The sequence below is a fragment of the Eretmochelys imbricata genome, chromosome 17 (assembly GCF_965152235.1).
Source record: "Eretmochelys imbricata isolate rEreImb1 chromosome 17, rEreImb1.hap1, whole genome shotgun sequence".
Classification (NCBI taxonomy): Eukaryota; Metazoa; Chordata; order Testudines; family Cheloniidae; genus Eretmochelys; species Eretmochelys imbricata.
This window is the reverse complement of record NC_135588.1, coordinates 18,484,080-18,506,910: the sequence shown is the minus strand read 5'-3', so window position 1 is coordinate 18,506,910 and position 22,831 is coordinate 18,484,080. Positions and strand designations below refer to the sequence as shown.

Sequence of the window (22,831 nt, the reverse complement as noted above, 5' to 3'; positions counted from 1 at the left end):
ACCTGGCTGTCCACTTCCTAGTGCATGCGATCAATTATGTGATTTCCAGGGTTTGGGGGCGGGAGGGGGAGCGTTGCATGACAGTAGGTGTTACCCCAAGAAAAGGATGGTACATGCATGCACACGCACCCGTGCCCCACACACAAGGCTTTATAAACATTTTTTGTTTAAAAGCACTCCAGGGGATTTTCTCAGACTGTTTTTTGTTCGCTTGTTTCGTTTTTATTATAACAGGATAATTGACATAAAGGGAATGTTAAAAATAAAATGTGAACTGAACATTTTTCAATTATTGATATGTTTAAACATATCAAGGAAAAAAATACTATTCTGAACTTGAAAAATCCACATCATTTATAAGCATAAAACTGTAGGAAAAGTAGCCACAACACACACACAAAAGCAGGTTTCTGCAGTTCCTCTCATCATTGAACTGTTCTTCAGAGTCAGTGTCAGACACCAACTCTGATGTTTGACAAAAAAAGGGATACGGCAGATTGCCCAGCAGCCGCATCATGTGCTGCCAAGTGAGAAATACAAGCTTGGAAACAGACGCAAGATCCCAGCCAGGACAGCAAGGCTAGAAGCATAATAGAAGTGACATAACTAACTATGCAGTGGAGAGAGGGGACACCATAGCATGGAACAACACTTTCTGCAGTGCATGCAGAGGAGGTGCCCTCAGTACTAAGGAGGGGGAAATTAATTATAATTGGGAGAAACTGAAGGGGGGAAAAAAGAGTTAATCATTAGAATTACCAAATCTGCTTACATTTCATTACTGCTGAGTGTCAAATTGATTAACTGCATAAAGATCTTCACTATCTGAATTTGAACCAACTTCCCAACTGTCAAATTTTTATACTTTTATAGAACTTTTTCTACAAAACATCCCCCCAAAAAGTAAATTACTTTCAGTGTTCTAAGTGGCAGAGTACCAAAATTCTTTAACCAACCTGAAAACAGTGTGTGCAGTGCATTCAATATGAAGGATGTTAAATCTTGACTCGAGTCTAGCAATTTAGGATCCCATCAACACCCAGAAAATGTCAAGTGTAAACTCTTCAGGACAGAAACTGCCTTATGTGTTTGTACTGTATCAAAACACAACAGGGCCCAAGATACTAACAATAATATGGGTATGTCAATATGCAATTTGTCTTGAGACTATGAAATAAAAATCAATTAAAAAAAAGACAATTTATAAGCATCTCTATCAATATTTTCCTCCAGAGAACAAGCTTCAGACAGCAAAAAAACAAAAAACAAATTTGCTGCAAACGTAACCACAAGGGGACAAGAAAACAAGGGAAATTGTGGGAATACAGTTTAGAATGAAATAACACTCAAATGCCCGGGATCACCCATGACAAATAAAATATGATCTAGTGTTCAAGCTCTGCATTTATATTCGTCCATGTTACCTTTGCCATTCTTCGGTATCAGTAGCATATGTTGATGTTAAAGGAACATATAAAGGAGATCCTTTTCCTTCTACTCCTGCTATCAAAGTGTGATTAGAATGATATGGATGAGGCTCCTTTACCAGGCAAGAAATGCAATTTTGGAATCCAAAAGGCGTCATAGCAGTTGAGTGTTGCTGGGAGTTGGATAATTGGAGTAAAAAGGGTCCTATTGTGCTGGGTGGTATACACAGATCTACATAGGCTAGGTCTACATTAGCACTTTTGTCCGTAAAACTTATGTCGCTCGGGGCAGGGAGAAACACACACACACACACCTGTGACCAACATAAATTACATCAACAGAAGTGCCAGAGTGGACAGTGTTCCCACCAACACAGCTATTACCAGTCATAGGGGGATGATTTAATTATGCCAACAGGAGAGCTCTCTCCCGTCAGCATAGAGCGGCTACACAGGAGACCTTAGAGCAGCACAGCTGTACCACTGTCAGGTCTCTAATGTAGACACAGCCTTCAGGGCAGGAATCTTTTTCACTAAGAGTTTACAACTAACCAGACAAGTAGACAGAGAGAGCAGGAAAAGAAAGTGAGACAGAGAAAGGTGAACTGTCTTGATCCAGGTCACACAGCAGATCAGTTTGAGAGCTGAGGTTCAAGTTCCAGTCCTGCACCCTATTCATTGGGCAACACTGCCCCATTTGTATTTAATAAACTACCTCAGATTATTTGAGAAGTGAAAGAATTATAAAACTAGACTTTACCCACACAATTTAGCACATAAATGGAAAAAAATGTTTTATTGATTTTTATGCCCTTCACTTAGCTTTACAATTAAACTACATTGCTCCGTTGTGTCAGTTTCACATCCAGAATTAGCACAGGAGATGTAATGTTTGGATTACAAACACTGTATGGGATTGATTACATTTTTTAAAAGGTTTGGGTTTTAAGTCACAAAAAAAAAATTTTTTTAAGTAAATTCTATAAATTTTGTCTTGAAAGAAAGCCTAAATGTGGAGTATAAACAGCTTTTTATTCAGAGGGGAGACTGGAGGGGAGGTTATATCATTTTGTATCAACACTAAAGTATAACATTTGATATTTTTGTTATGATCAACCTATAAAACCTGTCAACTTCACTCAGTTTAACAGGACTCTAATTATGTTTAACTAGAATATATTTAACATCTTATAGCACAAAACTACTGAGGACATCTGGTTCAGCAATTGGCAAAGCAGTCTGAGAAACAAGATGTGCGCACTGTAATAAAAGAACCACCCCTGGAATCAGTTTCCCCACTACACACCTTCTCACTTTTTTTCCTCCACCTAAAAATTCCACCTGTGTTTTTATACAGCAGTGCTTTCTACCTCAAGCCATCTACAGGTTCAAAATGATGCAGCTAAGAAAGGGAAAGTTGTTTTATAGTACCACAGGGAAGATCAGATGGTTTTTAAGACCTTTTTCCATCAGGAGGTAACCCAAATGGCACAGAGGAACTCCTAATTCAATCACTCTGTTAGGTTTCTTTGAGTCTCCTTTCCCCAAATCACCTACAGCCAGCCATGTCTAGGAAACTTTTCGGGGGAAACGGCCCCAGTCCTAAACTGGGTGCAGCTGCAGCAATAGTAGCACTGGTAAGAGCCTCGTACAGACAAGCTCTACCCACTTCCCAGGTTTGTAACTGCCATGCTAATTAAAAAATGCAGATTTAACTAACACCGTGGTGAAAACTCCAGCCTCAGGTGATCTGAAGTCCTCCCGCTGAAAGCAGTACGGTTAGGTTGACAAGAACTAGCAATCCTGCCCAGTCTAGAAGCTGAGTGGTTGTGTGTGCATGAGCGTGTGTACCAGTGAGAGAAAGGGGGAAAAGAGCACCCTGTAAAAATATTTTCCACAATGACAGCCTTGGTCACAAAATCTTTCCCATAGGCTTGGCTGCCTGCAAGGTGATATTGTGCGACATACCTAAGGGCTGTGCAAAGAGGAGGGTGCCTGAAACACAAGAACCTGCTACAGCGACCTGTATTGTGCAGACATGTTCCCCCTTTGATCTCTTCTCCTTGAAAGCACAACAGATCTTCCCTGACAGATTAATCGGATGTGTCTGCCATGGACAGGCACAAACCAAGAATTCAAAGACCTGGTTAAAAATCCAGCTAAGATTACTATTTGTCTTTATTTTCACTTAGCTAATAGCCTATCTGTGTGGATCAGTTATAACTGAGGTGCAAAATAATTTCAAAAAAATATATCAAGGTCAATTAAGACATATTTCCTTAATTGTCTATAGTCAAGAATCTCCCTTGAAGCCTTTAGGTAAGACATAAAACAAAAACTACTTTTGAAAGCTCCTATGGCACCTTTTGTAAGTATACAGGTAACCCCTGTGTTCTAGGAAAATTCCACTTTGTGAAATTAAGTTCTGTCTCCTGAAAATTCCACCTACAATTTCAACTGAATTGATCCTCACTTCCTCTGCTGACCGGTTGGGTAGCGACATACTCTTCTGTAAAACAGCTTCCACATTTCAGAGTAGAACTGACTTATATTTCAATGACTGATTAGATAAAGCAATTCCTGCATGCATAATATGAAAAGTGCTTCAGGATCCTTCAGCATGGAAATCCCTATATAAAAATGCAAGATATATTAAGTATCACAGGGGTAGCCGTGTTAGTCTGTATCCACAAAAACAACGAGGAGTCTGGTGGCACCTTAAAGACTAACAGATTTATTTGGGCATAAGTTTTCGTGGGTAAAACCCCACTTCTTCAGATGCATGGAGTGAAAATTACAGATACAGGAACAGATATATTGGCACATGAAGAGAAGAGAGTTTATGCCTGTAACTTTCTTCTCTTCATGTGCCAGTATATCTATGCCTGTATCTGTAATTTTCACACCATGCATCTGAAGTGGGGGGTTTTTACCCAGGAAAGCTTATGCCCAAAAAAAGATATATTAATTTATCCCTTGCATCTAAAAATTAGTCAATGCAGTGTTTTTAAATTTAATATTGAGATAGATGCTTTAACTTAAAGATAGTGTAAACAGCTCTAGAGCTTTGTGACTACACTTCAGTATTTACATGTCTTGACTTTCCAAGATTTCTAGAACAATTTTAACCACCAGGTGTTTTTTTTTTTAATCCCATTTGATGTAGGTTTTCAGTTTCAATTTTAGACTTCAAACCCTATTTACAGGGCAGAAAATCCCAGATAGTGACATAAGTAAAACTTTATTAAGCATGCTGTAAGACATGACACGAGACATTAAAGGAAAGCCAACTGTTCTGAGAATATGCCAGAACATCTCTTAACTAGTACTTGATTTTATTTCACTATCTGGAACACACACATTGACCACAACATAGTCTTGAGAGAAGTTTTAATACTTTTTTTTTTTTTTTTAATTTAAAGTTCTAAGCATCAGGGAGAGTGAGGGCTTTAGAAGGGTTGCTAGAAACAAATGAATATCAAAGGATAGGAGACAGAGTGTGGTAGCCGTACAATAGAATTTGTCAGAGGACCAAGTGACGAGGGTTTCTACACATTCCAAACCTTGATAGCAAGGCTTTTTCCTTGGCGTGCACAGAGAGAAATGAACAGTGTTTTATACATGGGAATCAACAGCGTATGTTTCTAGAGCAATTTTACATGATTCACATGCCAATCTAAAATAGATGAGGAAACAATACCCGATCCTATTTGGTGCAGAGAGCCTGAGGGAGAGCACTCAATACCTTGCAGTATTAAGCCTCATGTTCCCATAAGTGTAGATCCAGTATGAGCGTACACAGGGTCTAAAGGACATTTCTTAAGGTACGCCTACACTGGAAACTTCAAAGTGGTGCCATGGGAACGCTCCCGCGACAGCGCAAGTGTTGTCACATGCGAGCACTGGGAGAGAGCTCTCCCAGAGTTCCTGTTAATCCACCTCCACGAGGGGATTAGCTCCCAGAGCTCAGAGCCTGTCTACACTAGCGCTTGCAGCAAGTCTGAGCACTTTAATTCAGGGGGGGTGATTTTTCACACCCCTGAGCCAGCAAGTTAGAACGCTATAAAATGTAAGGGTAGACATACCCTTATACATTGATTTATTCTCTGAATGTTCTTCCATATCAGCCCAGATACATGGCATTTACATCCTCATACAATGGTGGAGACAAGAAAATACTATCCTCCTTCAGTATCGCTCACCCTATACACAGGAGAGTATTAAATCAGATTTCAGTGAGGAGATTTTCCTGGTAACAAACAATTGTTTTGGAGATTATTCGAGTAGAAAATATGTTCACCTCAACAAATGAGCGGGCAATCATGGACAGTAAATGTTAGATTAACTGAAGATGCCACATTAGCCAGCCACCCCTCTCCAGTATTCTGAGAATTTCAGGAGCAGAACCCAATGTCAGAAAAAATGTGGGTGAGCCTACTTTAAAAAAAACCCTGAAGTTTATAGCAATCACTTCCTGAAAGTGACATAGAACAACTGACAATGCTGAAAGTGAACATATTCAGAACTCTGATTTGTTTTTAAGGCATATTGTACAATTTTTGTGATCACACAAAACCAGAGATTATGGTTCTAGGCCTGTAAGCAACTCTATATACAGGGAACTGCCCACATTAAAAACAAGACTGGGACCCAACTCTAAGCAGTCTAGGCAAAAATCTAACATTACTGGCTCCTTGTTTTTAAGAATACTTAATGTTATCCCAATGCCACAGATTAATAGCAGAAGAGCTATTTTCATAGCAGACATGCCAAACCCAGCATTTATTTCAATGCTATCAACATGGAAAAAAAAAAAATCAAGCAACATAAAAATAGGTAAGTATTTTGCTGACAAAATTAAAGCTAAAGCAAGAGCGTCTTTCAGATGACAGACAAATGGTACTTTATTTATATCTGAAAATAAAACATCTATTCATTTAAATACAGTAGAATCCTTTTTCTGCAGGGCTCCATTATCCAGCTCTCCATATTAACCAAACTAGGCAGCATGGCTCCACCGCCCTGGGCTGACAGCCCTGAGCCCCGCTGCCCAGAGCTGACAGCCGGAGGTACAAAGCGGATAGAAAGCTCTTTGCCCATTCTTCTGGTTATCTAAATTTTTGATTATCCGACCTGGCTCCAGTTAGATCAGATAAACGGGATTCCATTCTAACTTGATTCTAAAGTTACTTTGACATGCACGCATGTCAACTTAAACAGTGAAAAATAAATTAATTGTTGACAAACAGACAAACTAAGTTTTAAATTTATTGAGCTGTTCTGGTGACATTTATTGTCCCATGCTAAACAAACAAAAGAGAAGTTTAAGTTTTGCAGGAACATGGGATAAAGTAACATACTTAGAAGAGACCAGATAACTCAGTGGGACAGCTACTGAATGAACAGAGTTCAAAAAACTGGATTTTATTCCCATCTCTGCCTTGAACTCTTGACAAAGGGCAAATCTTTCTATCACAGATTCAATAAACTGCTCAGAATACTCAAGTGCTTAAAGTTAGGCACATGCTTGAGTACTTTGTTGGATCAGGGCCTTTGCTCTGTAAAATGGGGACACTCCCCCACCTTTGTAAAATCCACTGAAAGTGACAGGTGAGAAGTCCTATATACGATAACTGCAAAGTATTACTGTTTGGGGAATTGATAATAGGAGAAAGCACCTTTTCACCAGTCTAATGTTTAAACATTATCACCTAATAACTATTCAGTCAATTGACTAGACAAAATGATTTCAGAGTGGTAGCCATGTTACTCTGTATCAGGAAAAAAAAAAAAAAAAGAAACGAGTACTTGTGGCACCTTAGAGACTAATAAATTTATTTGGGCATAAGCTTTTGTGGGCTAAAACCCACTTCATCAGATGCAAGCAGTGGAAAATACAGGAGGAAGATACACACACACAAAATGGGTTTTGCCATACCAACTGTAACGAGACCGATTAATTAAGGTGGGCTATTATCAGCAGGAGAAAAAAAACCTTTTGTAGTGATAATCAAGATGGCCCATTTCAAACAGTTGATAAGACGGTGTGCGTAACGGTGGGGGGGGGTTAGAATGGGGAAATAGTTTTTACTTTGTGTAATGACCCATCCACTCCCAGTCTTTATTCAAGCCTAACTGAACGGTGTCCAGTTTGCAAATTAATTCCAATTCTGCAGTTTCTCATTGGAGTCTGTTTTGAATGTCCAGTCACTTGACCTGAAGGTATACAAATGTGAAATAGCTGTGGGTGAGGACAAAGTCACAAAGTTCAGCCACCAGGTTTGCCGTGACATTATTGGGGATACAGTTCCTGACGGCTTGTAGTCCATCTTTCTGTGGAATGTTGGTGTAGAGGGCTTCTACATCCATAGTGGCCAGGATGGTGTTTTCTGGAAGATCACCAATGGACTGTAGTTTCCTCAGGAAGCCAGTGGTGTCTCGAAGATAGCTAGAAGTGCTGCTAGCGTAGGGCCTGAGGACAGAGTCTAGATAGCCAGACAATCCTGCTGTGAGTGTGCCAATGCCTGAGATGATGGGGCGTCCAGGATTTCCAGGTTTATGTATCTTGGGTAGCAGACAGAATACCCCGGGTCATGGTTCTACTAACCCAGAAACCTATCCTTGCAACAAAGCCCGTAGCCAACTTTGTCCACATATCTATTCAAGGGACACCATCAGAGGACCTAATCACATCAGCCATACCACAGAGAGGCTCATTCACCTGCACATCTACAAACGTGATATATGCCATCATGTGCCAACAATGCCGCTCTGCCATGTACATTGGCCAAATGGGACAATCTCTACGCAAAAAAATAAATGGACACAAATCAGACATCAAGAATTATAACATTTAAAAACCAGTCGGAGAACACTTCAACTTCCCTGGTCACTCAATTTCAGACCTAAAAGTCGCAATTCTCCAACAAAAAAACTTCAAAAACAGACTCCAATGAGAAACTGCAGAACTGGAATTAATTTGCAAACTGAACACCATTCAATTAGGCTTGAATAAGGACTGGGAGTGGATGTGTCATTACACAAAGTAAAAACTATTTCCCCATTCTAATTCCCCCTCCCCCACCATTACGCACGCAATCTGGTCAACTGTTTGAAATGGGCCATCTTGATTATCACTACAAAAGGTTTTTTTTCCCTCCTGCTGATAATAGCCCACCTTAATTAATCGGTCTCGTTACAGTTGGCATGGCAAAACCCATTTTGTGTGTCTGTCTGTCTGTCTTCCTCCTGTATTTTCCACTGCTTGCATACGATGAAGTGGGTTTTAGCCCACAAAAGCTTGTGCCCAAATAAATTTATTAGTCTCTAAGGTGCCACAAGTACGCCTCGTTTTTCTTTAGATGAAATAAGTTGACAGTCAACCCAAATTTCTGACAGCAGAGATAGGTTATCTAAATCACATTCTACAGCCTTGTTACCAGTCTTGCCAGAGAGAGTATGGATATTTGGATTACAATAAGTGAACACTAAGAAAGGGATGAAGGGGGCTGTGAAAAAGCTTCAGCCTACCATATCAAACTTGTTCTGCAAACAAAGGACTTCAGTATCCAGCCATTAATCTAACACATTTCACATATGACCTTATAAGTGTACCACTGCCTTCTGCCAGATGGAGTATCAGACCTGCTTGAGTGTTGCAGTCTACAATCATTACAACCAGTAACAGCTGGCTTGGATAGAAACCCTACAAACTACAGATAGCTAAACTGGTAGAAGTTTGTCTGTTTTTAGAATGCAGAGCTGTTTGAGTCACATTACCTATGCATGCAGTTAGCTGCCTGCAGTTTCAAGTGGTGCAACCACAAACTGTTGCATACTAAATTCATCTTTTACATCACTGCAGACTTATGTTGTATGTTTTGGGTGTGCTATCTACAATTCATGGAAAAAAATCTAAAGAAAAACTTGATACACCAGACATCCTGCTCTCATATTACAAGCAACACTGAGTCGCATACTTTATGACTATATGCTGTTAAATAAAAGAGCATGTATATGACATTGTGTCATCTTCAGTGTTGATATCAAAACTTTATAACTAATTGCTAGCAAAAAATTTCTTACGGGGATTTGGTACCATTAAAATTTTACTACGATATACATAATAACTCAAGACTGCCACCTCCTAGTTACTTTAATAGACTTACTCCTACTTCTTTTTCATGATCCCGTATAATGCTAGCAATAAGCTGAAAAATATCTGTATTTTAAGAATACACTGTCATTTGCTGGGCTGTTTTTTCTGTTTAAAAATGTAAGTTAATCCTGGAGAAAGGTGTCTTACAGCCCTGAAAACTAAAGCCCTATTTATCCACACAAGTACAGAAGTAAACAGTGCCAATAAAGAATACTTAGCTATAACACAGAACCTTTCATCCATAGATGTCAAAGTGCTTCACAAAGGAGGGTCAGTATCTTTATCCGTATTTCATAGATAGGGAAATAAATGCAGAGAGGTGAAGTGAAGTACCTATGGTCACACAGGAGGTCAGTTGCAGAGTCATCAACCACCAAGAAGAGGACTGAAACCCTCAACTCATTTCACAAAGTTATTACCATGCTGATGGCAGAAAAATTAAGGCTATGCTTACACTACAGCCCATGTTGGCAAAGCATTTGTCGCTCAGGGGTCTGAATATTCCACCCCCCAAGCAACATAAATTATACCGGCATAAGCGCTCATGTGCACAGAGTTACATCAGTTGGAGAGCTTCTCCCACAGACAGCTTATGCTGCTTGCGGAGGTGATTTTTTTATGCTGACAGGAGAGTTCTCTCCCATCAGCATAGAACGTCCTCACCAGACACATTGCAGCAACACAGCTATACTGGTACAGCTGCAGCACTGTATGTATAGACATGACCTCAGTTATTACCTATTTAGGCTGAATTTGAGCCAGTGAGATAGAGCTGAAAGACACCATGTGGTACTGTCTGTTCCCAAATCATTAGTTCCAAAATATGATTTGTTCACACTTTGTGCAATATTAGTGACCTGCTACTTTAAAGAAAATTATAGATTTATCTGACCAATTTGTAGTCCATATCTAAGTATCATTATACCAGTGTACATATCTGTACCTTTTTGATAAACACTCTCAAATACCTAATAGTGGGGAAAGAGGTGCCAGAAATAAACATTTTTCTAGATATCAAAAAGGGAACAGCTTCTAATTTTACTTCACTCTATCCACACCTCTAAGCTTTTGCTTTAAATGTTAGGTATATTAAGAAGCCAAGATACCTTAAAAAGATGAGGCCTTTCTCTTTACAATATATAAACTTTTTTTAAGACACTAAATCAGAGGCAAACACTTTAAAGTTTCATTTTTTGTTTAATAAAATGGGAGTGGGGAGAATGTTTTAACTACGAACAAAAAATTAAACACTGAATGACATTTTGTATGACAAGTATCAAAAATTGTTAGCATGAACACTAACCTTAATACTAGAGACTAATCAGTCAATCTACCATGGGTACTTCTAAGTCATGCTATCATGTTGGTATCTGAGATGGTATCATGTTCCAGCAAGGTCCAACAGCAGTAGCTTGGTGGTAATTCCAGCCCACCACTCCAAACCGCACATCCAATGCGGCTTGTAAATACAGTGTAGTATTGTACCTGGACATCCACCGGGAGACCTTCTCATACTTCCCAGATGCACTGCTTAGTATGCATCAGCGACTATGGTGCTGGGGACAAGGGCATCATCTCAACTTTCTCCATCACTCACCATTTTCTCCCACCCATCAAAATCTGGAGTCTTGCTTTTCCCCGTTTGCTTCACCTGTCCTTACTTTCTACATGATTATGCCTTTTGTCTTCTGTTGGGCAATAACCACAAACTGAAACTGACCACTTCTCAAACTTCATAACCTGACACCAGGAGCAGGAAGAGTAATGTAGGCTCCATCTATACTAACAAAATTAGCGTTGAGGGATCTAGTTGTACCATGGTACTATCTTTCTACATAGCGCGAACTGTGTGTTAAAATGTGTGAAGACCAGGGCATGATTATAAACACACACAAGAGCAAGCCATGTTTTAACAATATTGTAACTTGTTCCCTAGCACAGTTGTTTTCATAATACTCCAACTACATAATAAGAATCAGGTCAGTTGCACAATGCTGCTGCTGCAGCACTCTTACCAGTGAAACTGTCCCATTTGGAGCAGGAGAGTACTTTTTCTCATGGTTTATTTACAAAATGCCCACACCTGTTATCACATTCTGGAAGCACTGAATATGTGTAATTTGCATATTTAGTTTATATATTTAAAAAAAAAAAAAAACCTTGCAGATTTGACAGTGTATTTTAAATTAACCAAATGTAATCCAACAAATGGATTTTAAAGTTATCTTTAAAAAGCAACAAGAAATTGAGAGGCTCTACTACAATAAAGAAGGCAAAAAGATAAAGGTGGGAAATGCAGGGCCAATAGCGATCAAACTAAAGCACCTACAAGGGAAAAGTTGAGGTTGCGCTTTTTCCTCCTCCTCTTCCTCAAGTGGGTAGACATTGATAAAAGAGAGGAAGACTGCTCCACACCCCAGGCCCACCACAGCAAAACAATTTCTAGTCAAACAATGATGTGATGAATCTCACATATGGTTAAGGCCTACACACTTTAAGAACTAAGCTCTTCAAAGGACTACCTCTATTCATACTACACCTAGCAAACTGGGTCCCCAATCCCAATCAGGGTGTCTGGGCACCAACATTTACAAAAGCATGTCCATTTAAAATTACCAAACATATAAAAAAAGCAAAGGGCTAGTTAGAATTAGGCATAGTGCAGGGCATGTACCGTTCCAACTTCCCCTATGCAACTGAAAACATACTTCAATTATAACAAAACCTTATTAACCCAGCCCTACACCAAGAGTGTTTAGTTTTCCCAAGCGACTGAGGCACCAGAGTTGCAATTCAGGCACATAACAATTAAGGATCTTAGTTTAAAAGTAGCCAGACTTCAAAACTAGGCCTTCTAAGGTGCACTGGCTTTTTACAGATTTATCGTGTCACCTTCCTTGTTTTACTTTAAAATACTTATACTAAAAAAAATGTAGTATATTCTGCTAAATCACAATACAGAACTGACCAATGGCATATAAAACATACAGCTCGAGATATCCAAGACCCAATGAATACCTGTTGATCTAACATAAATTCTGCAAGTTGCACTTGTTTTCTACCAAATCCAAATATTATTTAAGAATGGGAAGTTAAAGGGTTACTTTCAGATAGTTTATACTGGTAAATAGAGAATAACCTAAACACTGGGCCTAAACTAACAATATTTATGAAAATGTAATGTCAATACAGATATTTAGTTCGTTAGTTTCAAATTCAGAATACACATTTATTTGGATTTAGACGTTCTTCCATAGGGTGTGCAATCCAAAATACTATAATACAAAATACTTATGAGTAATATCCAGGAAGTAAAACAAACTAAAAAAAAAAAAAGCGAAAATGACTAGTCCATTTTCATTGTTTCTCCTCTCTGGTGGGACAATAAGTAAACAAATAGTACATATGCTTCAAACTAAATGAGATTTTTCTTTTAATTATTAAATTTTCATTATGGGTTTTAATAATGTATCGAACAATATCAAATTAATAAAGGAGTCCAGTCTTCTCATCTTTTTTGTCAAGTTCAGGTCTCTCACCAACATCTAAGATCCTGCACAAGTCTTTCTCTGTGTATGTGTCTGTTCTTGTTTCCTAGTCCTTCTGTCCTCTGCTAAACTTCCATTCAGCTTTTGTCCCCTCAACCTCGTGATTTCTTCCATGCTGCCACTGCACTTGGAACTCTCTCCATCTTCCTCTGCACCAAAAATAAACCCTCCCTTCCTTCAATCACTCCTTAGCACTTCAAACACTCTGTAATTCACCCACTTTTTCATGAAGTGTGTGTAGGACAGTCCACCACAAAATAAATAACTCAGAATCTTAAAGTGGTACATTCAGGTTAACACTTATCTAGTCATCAAGTGTTTGCGCCCAGATTGTATCATCTGGTTTTGGAAGCAAGCTCTTCAGAAAATGGACCACAACTACAGTTTCAAACTTCAGCGCCTGAATAAAAAGGGCCTGATGTCAGTGGGAGCTTGCAAGTGCTCATCAGCTTTAAAAAAAAAATTTATTTTTTTTTTTTACTTTTATTTAGATGTTTAAGTATACATTTAGGTGCCCAAACATGAAGATTTTGGCCCATGTCTTCCTCTGGATCCTATAAAGAAGCTGCCTTTACATTCATCCTCAGTTTGTTCAGACTGAGCCCTTAACTTCATACATTCATTCCACAAGAATTTGCCTCTTACATTAAGAAAAACAAACTGGCACATTCATCCTTTGTATTATTTCCCGGACAGTTAACTGGGTGTTTTATTAAGAATGGTGATTTAAGAGTCATCTCGTACAAATATGATGAAGATACCTTTTTTCCTTACACTGGCTACTCAACTGATAATTACTGCAAAGATGAACAAAATTAGTTAACTACATGTCAACTAAATGGAAACCCAAGCCAAGGGCTGAAAGTTGTAGAATCTGCTTTGATGTTGCATCATTTACATTATTACATTAAAATTTAATTGAGGTACAGCTAACAATGTTTAAAAGTGCATCTCCAAAAACAAATCAGTCTAGCAACAGAAAGTTCCCTGAGCAGACAGGAACCAGAGTTGGGGGTCCAAGCTTTGAACTGCATGCAGTTCAGAACATAAGGTATTCACACTGGAGAAACAAGAAAGGCACATATCATAGCACTCTCTAGTGTTCCTCTCCAACTGGCAGTAGGAAGAGTATCAAGTTCCAGAGGGAACTGCATGTAACAGCCTTCCTTACCACAATAAAAGGTAAACTCCCGGAGGTTCCCTTTCTTTACCGAATGGAATACATTAGCAACTGGAACCTGGAATGCTGTAGGACAAACATCTGAATCAAATTTATCAGCAGATTTTGCAAATTTACACTAAATTTACAATATTGTATGTTAGAAGCAAACATCCTGGAACACTTTATTGGGAGTGTTACACAAAGTATGCAGTACCTCCATACTTATTGTTCATAGAGATGGGGAGATTGAGCATGCTCATTTTCCATTTATATACAAATACATTTGCAACTATGGTTTATCATTCTTTTTTTCATTTATTATTTATCTTTCACTCATGCCCAAAGGCTCAGATCAGAATCTGGACCCTGGATAAACACAAAGGAAAACCTGGTACTTGCCCTGAAGAGGGCCGAATTAGAAATCATTTCACTCTAAGGGAAAAAAAAAACAAAACAAAACAGAGTAGATACATTTAAGAAAGTAAATTTCACATTTAAATTTGATTGAAAATACCCATAATAGTAACAATAGAAGCTTGTCTTCCTAGTAAATCTTGCTAGATAGCGTGTAGTTTCCACTATTGATGCTGATGAAGTCATCTGCAGATATACAAGAAGGTATGTTGAGGTAACCGGAAATCTAGCCAAGTCATTAAGCTGTATGAGTGGGGAAAAACAGCAAGCCAAAAGGAAAAAGTTTCCAACTCTTCCCAACATCCCATTTCCACTTGCCATAAGGCAACCTCAATTCAGTTTCTTCTTAATAAAAGATTATGGCTGCTGCAACACTAAGTTGGTTTTTAAACAATCTTTCCCTTTCAACAACATTCCTTTCCCTAAAAGAAGTTATTTAGTGCTTAACCAGCCTACTTTTAAGTTATATAGCAGCTAGTAAATAATTGCCTTTGTCTACCACAGTTCAAATCTGTAATTCACCCCTTTTGTAATAATTATTGTTACTTATTTGCTATATTAATATATAAGGGCCAGTAATGTAGCCCTTGCTATGGAAATTCCCAATACAATCAAAGGGGAAAAGGAATACAGAATCAGATCCACATAATATATGCATTTGTTATCCAGTTCTAAACTCTGATAAACACTTTTGTGCATGTGCCACAGTTTTTTAACTCCTCGTCCAACTGACCTCAAATCTGGAGGAAAAATGTTTAGCTCAACCATAAATTAATTCTACTTATTTTGTGGTTGAAATTCTTTTGTTTGTGGATTTGGGGAACGAGGAGAGAAAAGGGGATGCCCCCCCAAAAAAGGGGGGGAGCCTTACAATGGAATGTCAGTTATAACTATGGATCATCTACTACTGCTCCATAATTACTCCACTAGGGCCAAATCCTCAGCTCATCAGACAGGCTGAATGGCTGGTCTGCATGTTGTGCCTTTTTTCCTGTTATAGGGAGGTGAGGTATTTGCCACAGCCCCCAAACAGTAGAGACAATAAGCTTTCACTCCTTGGCAAACAGCAGCTGGTATTGACACATCCCATCTCTTCCCCCCCCCCCACCCTCCATGGTGAACTCCAGCAGGAATCATAGAATCATAGAATATCAGGGTTGGAAGGGACCTCAGGAAGTCATCTAGTCCAACCCCCCGCTCAAAGCAGGGCCAATCCCCAATTTTTGCCCCAGATCCCTAAATGGCCCCCTCAAGGATTGAACTCACAACCCTGGGTTTAGCAGGCCAATGCTCACACTACTGAGCTATCCCTCCCCCCCAAGATTCAACAAAGAAGAATTTTGTGAGATAGAAAGAGAGAAGATCCCCTACATCACATCCCCAAATTCTGCTTCTCACCCTGAAACAGAACCACAATGCCTTTATTGAATCAAGTACCTCCATGGTCATGCAGAAGCGGATGGAATCTAGTTATAAACCTTGGAGCATCTTCTCTTGACACATGCATAATTCCCATCACTGATAATATAGCAAGGAGATGTTCCCTCACCCCACCTTCAGGACAGAAGCTATAAATCCCACTGTGACTTGGGAAAAGAAAATTCTCTAGATCCACTTTTGATTTAACAGAGATAAAGTGGACAGCTATAAGCAAAGAGTCTTGTGTTTTGGTACAATCAGGTTCAGCTACAGGATGCCAACAATCCCACTTGCTTCGGATTAGACACTAGAAGTGCTTCAGGATTTAAACTCTATTCATTACTATTTAGAAATCAGCTTTTCTTTTGTGAATGGGCCTACCTTTAAACAATCAATGGCAGCAAACAGATAATGCTCCCGGTTTACCCTAACCGTATGCTGCAAATACCTTTGCACAAGACAAAAGTATATGGACAAGATCTGGCTTTAAGTTTAAATTCCCTGGTTTGTTAGTGCAAGCCAAGCAGTTTTATTTAAAAAGTTTTGTGCATGCATGCGCATTTTTTAAAAAAAATAAAATGCACCTCTGGTTTGAAAAGCGACACCTGATCGTATTGAGTTTCTATGTTTATCTTAATATTTCCACATCAAATTTATTCAGTTTACAAATAATCTCTACTTTTTCTGTTTGTCAGATCTCAGGTTGAGTTTGCAGGACTATCAAGCTGGGTTCATTCTTGCCCTCATATTTCATTACTGAAGTAATAAAGATACTGCAGGACAAGTTATACCCTTTGTTACATCTATTCAAGCCTATTAGCCGTGCAGCTTAAGGAGGATTTTATGCTATAGCCACAGGAGCGTAACACATTGTTTGACGGGCAAGTTTATTTATAATCCATCAAGATTATAAATAAACTAAGAACAAGACTTCAAGTAGGGTCAGGCTCTTCCATTGTAACCTTTATCCTGCTGTAAGTGAAGATGACTAAGATCACCTGACTATTTTCATACCAGGAGTTGTAGCTGCAACTCTTCAGAGCAACAGTACAGCACTCCACCAAGCATTCATCCAGATATTTATTCCATGCTCATCACAATGATAGCCAAGTGCTTCCAAAGATCTGTCTGCACAACACGCTGATTTATTTGGCAGCAGCTGTCAAATATGGTTCCTCCCTCAATCATGGTTAAACCAATTTGGCAAGTGATGTACAGGTCATGCCAAACCATTCGACAGCAGCTGTCAAATATGGTTCCTCCCTCACTCATAGAATCACAGAAGATCAGGGTTGGAAGAGACCACAGGAGGTCACCTAGTCCATGGTTAAACCCAGTTTGGCAAGTGGTCCAAAGGTGCTGCCAAACCATTTTCAACACCTGATTCAGGAAGCATGACTGGCCTCTACTAGGAAAAAGGGTTGAACTTGGTGCCTGGCTGAACCATTTTAAACAATTTCAACAGCAAGTGGAGTGAGGGCTCGTGTTTGACACCTGTCAAACCTTACAGTTTCTGTTTCCAACATATTCAAGTTGTAAGACAGACTTTTATTGTTAAGTCCAAGCTTTCTTGGATGATTTAGGCCGCCTTCAAGTGCTGAAGTCTCTCCGCTGAGAAGCAAAAGTAATTTAGTGAAAGGAGAAATGAATAACACAAAAAAGTCAGAGCAAGTAGTGTTCTTGGCTGTGTGTTTTAATTAACACAGATACAATCTTGACTGCAGTATTTAAACGCCCACTGCTTTATGTTACAGTGCAGGTGAGGTTTACTAACAGTAAACATGGCTCCCCTAACAATTGAGAAGGGGTGGTTACCAGTAGATAGTAGTGTGCCTGTTTTTGTCCCTCATTTTCATCAACAGAGTCCCACTTGACCGCCTTACAAGTTTCCCAGTGAAAAGGCGGGTGGAGCGATAGTTTGGAACGGATGCAGCCTTGTAGCTGGTTTCAAACTACAGTCAGAGCTGGAAAAGTTCTACTTGACAGAGCACAGGTGGGACTGGGGTACTTGTAAAATGCATGAATCTCCCACTTGAGTGAGGCAATGAAAGTGCAGACAGGACAAAATTTGATTTATGCAGTTCCACAGTTGGTTGAACACCCCACTACAAACGCCAGAAAAGCTCCTTGTACAGAAAATACTGTAAGACTGAAACTGTCATTCCCCCCGCCACCCAAACAGAGAGTCACAAAGAGGTATTGTTTTATCCTCAGGATGAAGTAATTTATTCCTTCCCCATCATGCAGCTTGGGGAGGTGGAGGAGAAATAAAGATATCTGAAATCAAAAAACAGTTCTTTGCATGAGTAAATGTTTGTCTGAATGGACTCTCCACCTCTCTAGTTACTCCAAAACTCTCTGTGGCCAGAAATTGCACAAAGTTTATTACATACAGATTCCTCAGTGATTTAGCTAATGGATGCACAACCTAGGTCCATACAGTTCACATATATGTATGTATAAAGTTATCAAGTAAGTGGTAACGAAGGCTTTGGTGCTCAAAATATAAACTCCAACTCATTATTACCAGAATGCTTCAAAGAGAAGCCTAGCACTGCTAAATTCAGCTCATCACATTTAGTCTACTATACACAAGATTAAAGTTTACACGTTAATTCCTGTGCATACTGTAAAACCTGTTGTGGAGTATTAAATTATAGGAAAAGTGAGTTATTTTTACTAAAAACAGAATAGACCAATCTCTCAAAATGCCATTTGGCTGTGTTCATTACATTCTAGAATTTAATTTACATGATAGCACTTTAGAGTAATAAGCTTTAATCAATAAACATTTGTTGAAGCTTTATTTTCTTTAGAAAATGTATTTTAGATGCCTTTCTACAGTGTTAAGTTTAAAACTAAGAAAAATCACACTAAGAGTGCTGAGTTTCCAATTCTAGGGAAGTACAATTGCACATATACATATGCAAAAGCAAGCATTTACAATTAAGGTTGTCAGACCTTGTTTAAATACATATTAATCTAAACCATTGTATTTGATACAATCCTGCATCTGGCTCTCATTTTCTGTATTCCTGTAGGTATTCTGGGTCACTATTAAGAATCCTTTCAAGTTAGAAAAGTTCAGCCAAATCTACCTTAATCCAAAGTCTTTAAAAAACAGAATTAAAACAAGAAGTTACTTTCTAGCCACCCCTAATCCATCTGAAAGTCAGAGGACACCAGCCACTCACTGGAGATAATACTTCGAAAAACGGAAAGTGCCTAGAGCTGTTCATACATTAACTAATTAACCCTCTCAACAGCCCCTAAAGGCAGATCATTATCCCCGCACAGCCCCTTAAGGCAGCTTGTTTTAGTCCCATATTCTTATACTTTTATTTCCCCAACATAAGCCTATCCTGACAGCATCCTCTCACCTTTAACTTGACTGCAGCTATGCCAAACATCAATGTAACACATTTCCGGCTCCTTTCAGGCTGCCTGCGCTCTAAGCTCCCACATGGGCACTTGCTGAATACAGACTCCTCAGTGGGGGTGAGGGGTGGGTAGCAAAAGCTTTCTAGCCAATTTATTTAAACTCCACGCGTTTCGGGATTTAAAGAGGCAGGACACAATTTTCCTGCACCAATCAACTACAGTACGATAAAGCTACATGTTGCAGTGCTGTTAATCGGCAGGGAAATCTCCGACTAATCGCTCCCCCCCCCCCCGTATACATGAGCTATTATATTAAGTAGTGGGTCTTGAATCTCATCAAGGCATACACCCAAAAGATAAAGGGAAGCTGCATAGCCAGTACTTTTCCTTGAAAGGACAGGATTCCAAAGCGCTATGAGCAGCCGCGTTAAAACTGCAACACTCAACGCATGTGTCAGGTCCTAGACAGAAGGGAGACGCTGTTCAAGCCGTGTGGTTACAGCGGGAGGAAATGCCCGTCAGCCCCAGAAACACACACGGAGATAAGCTCAGAATATACCCCCCTTCACACACACAGGACGTCTCCCCGACACACTTCCCACTCCCCAGAAGTTCAACCGTCCGAAGCCGGCAGGAGCTAACTTCCATCAGACTCTTCGCTCCCCACTCCACCCCCAGCATGGAAACCAGGGCTCTGCATACGCCACAATATGTACAAGGCTGTCTGCTTCCACCCCAGCCAATGCCCCGCTGAGCCGCCAGTGCCAGCTCAAGCCCCCGCAGGACCCAGAGCCCCAGCAAGAATCGCACCTTAGACTCCCCAGCCGGCCAGCAGGAGCCGGACCGCGCAGCCCCCTCCCCCAATACAGCCACCCCTTGGGCCAGCCGGAGCCCAACCAGGACCCAGCCCGCTGAGCTTCCTCCTTTTCAACCTCCGGGCCAGCCGGACCCAAGCCCCAGCAGGACCCGGACCTGCGCGCCGCTCCCCACTGCTATTCCCGAGCGCCAGCAGGCCCCGGAGCTCAGCTTCCCCCTGCCAGCCCGAGCCGGACCCCACGCCACATCACCCCCATGCCAACCCCCGCAGGCCAGCACAGCTCTCTTCGTACGTCCCGAACCCGCCAGCAAATTCAAACCCACCCGGGGAGGAGGAGGAGGAGGAAGGTCCAGCCATGGATGCCGAGATGTAAACAAACCCGGGGCAGGCAGGGGGGCTCGGGGACCCTAGGGAAGGCTGGCCGGACTCTCCCTGCTGGGGGGAGCCCTGGGAAGGGAGTGCGAGCGGGGGAGGGGGGGAATCTGGCCGGCCACCCCCCGCACTGGGGTCCCCTGCCCCGGCTGTGGGGGGAGCCGGCCGGGGGAAGAGGCTGTCTGAGCGGCGGCGGGGAAGCCGAGTGGCTCGGGCTGCTTTAAAAGCGCCGAGCGCTGGCACCACAGCGCCCCCAGCCCCAGCCGCTCAGAGGCTGCAGCCTGCGCCCGGCCGGCTGCCTGCGCCCCACACAAAGTCCCAGCACTCAATAAACTTTCCCCGGCTCCCAGAAATAAAGGGGACCGGGGTCTGCCCCCCGCCCGGCCGCCCTCTGCCCCGCACGGCCCCGCCGGGGGGCTGGCCCGGGACCGGGCGAGCGGCGGCTCCGGCGGCGGCGGCTCCGGCGCCATCTTGGGCTGATCGATGAATTGAACAAAGAGGATCAATTTCTGATAAAGCCAGTTATCAATGGGGAGAGCGGGGCCGGGCCGCGCGGGGGGCTCCCCCTGGGCGGCGCGGGCCGGGGGGCCGGGCCGGGGAGCGGCGGGGGGGCCCGGCGGCGCGGCCCGGCCGGCGGGGCGAGCGGAGAAGCCTGACCTGCAGCTGCTGTAAATCAAAGCGCTTCCAATATTGAAACATCGATCCCACATTGGCCGCCATCTTGAGACATATTGAGACAGAGTGAGCGGCTGATAGAGAGAGAGGGGCTGGAGTTCAGGAGCCGGGAGGGAGGGGGAGGGAGGGAGCCAGCCGGGCGGGGGGGGGGGCGGAGGGGGAGGGAGGCGGGCAGGGAGCGCCCAAATCCCGGCCTGGAGCCCGAGCCCGGCCCGGAACACGGACTCGCAGCCATTGCACAGAGATACAGCGAGCTGCTTCCTTCTCACCGGGGCACAAGCGCAGCAGCCAATGCGCTCGCCTCCATCCAGCCACCGCACAGGGAAGAGATCTAGCACACAGGGCAGGGCGATCAGGCACGGAAGACCCACGACCATCCGGAGCAAATGTAAGGAGCCTCCTAAATGCAACAGAGATTTATATTAGGCAAGGAGACAGCCTACTTGAAACACCCAAAACATCCCGAACAACCCCAGGCTCCAGAGCACCGCAGACAATGAATCTAGACCGGGGACAAGCTGGAAAAGCACCCCAAAGAAATCCAAGATTCCAAAGTACAGAAAATATTTGCAGCAGTGGAGGAGGAAATCTAGCGAAAAAAATATCCCCAAACATCCAGAATAAATAGAAGGAGTAGACGAAAAAATGCATATTAAACAAAGCTACAATGTGGGGAGCCAGTTAAAAACAACCGCCTAGAGTACAGAAAGTATTTATATCATACAAGGATGCAACCTATATAAATACCCACAATATCCAGAACATACAAGGCTTTACAGTACAAGGGAGATGTGTGCTAAACAAGGATGCAATCTAGAAGAACTCCTCAAACATTCAAAAAAATCCAGAACATAAACAAAATAAATATTTTTACTCTGTAAGGATACATCAACTGAAATACAAAAAACATTAACTCTTTTATACATATAATTTCCAACTTGGTTTAGCCTGATTGCTTGCTTTTTTCGTTTTCAAAGTGTTGTTGATGTATCCTGTTTTATGTTTCCAACTATAAGCAAACAAATGTATGAACAGCAATAATAATACATTAAATGTATGCATTATGTCAAATTTGTAAAAAAAAAAAAAATTAAAACCGTTAGCTCTATGCATTTCCCTGGTACAATTTTCAGTTGTGATAGAATCAGCTTGTATGTTTTCGTTCCCCTTCAATCCAAATGTTGTACCATGTGTATAGTGCATGGAAGCCTGAAAATAAAACTGACTAGAAATAAATGTGAAACTGACTAGTGTATTTTTATTGTCCAAGCTGAGAGAAGCTAAATAAACAGCATGACTGAGAAATAATTCAATTTTTAAAATTATTTCAGTTTTAATAATCCAATTGAAATTTGAAACACAGTTTCAGGAATTTGGGGGCCATTCTGAAAAGATTTACCTGTATAGTACCTTAACTCATATAAGTAGTCCCACTGAAGTAAATTGAAAGATTCCCAT

At 41.2% G+C, this 22,831-nt stretch overlaps 1 protein-coding gene across 3 annotated transcripts in view; it reads right to left on the bottom strand.

Moving 5' to 3' along the window:
• CUX1 (cut like homeobox 1) overlaps positions 1-21,491 on the bottom strand; it is a 398,353-nt gene extending 376,862 nt beyond the window's left edge. For all 3 annotated transcript variants that reach the window (XM_077836870.1, XM_077836868.1, XM_077836869.1), the window contains exon 1: positions 21,356-21,491. In XM_077836870.1, the coding sequence (XP_077692996.1) occupies positions 21,356-21,418 (63 nt within the window). In that variant the 5' untranslated portion in view covers positions 21,419-21,491. The remainder of the gene's footprint in view (positions 1-21,355) is intronic.
• Positions 21,492-22,831: the final 1,340 nt, after the last annotated feature.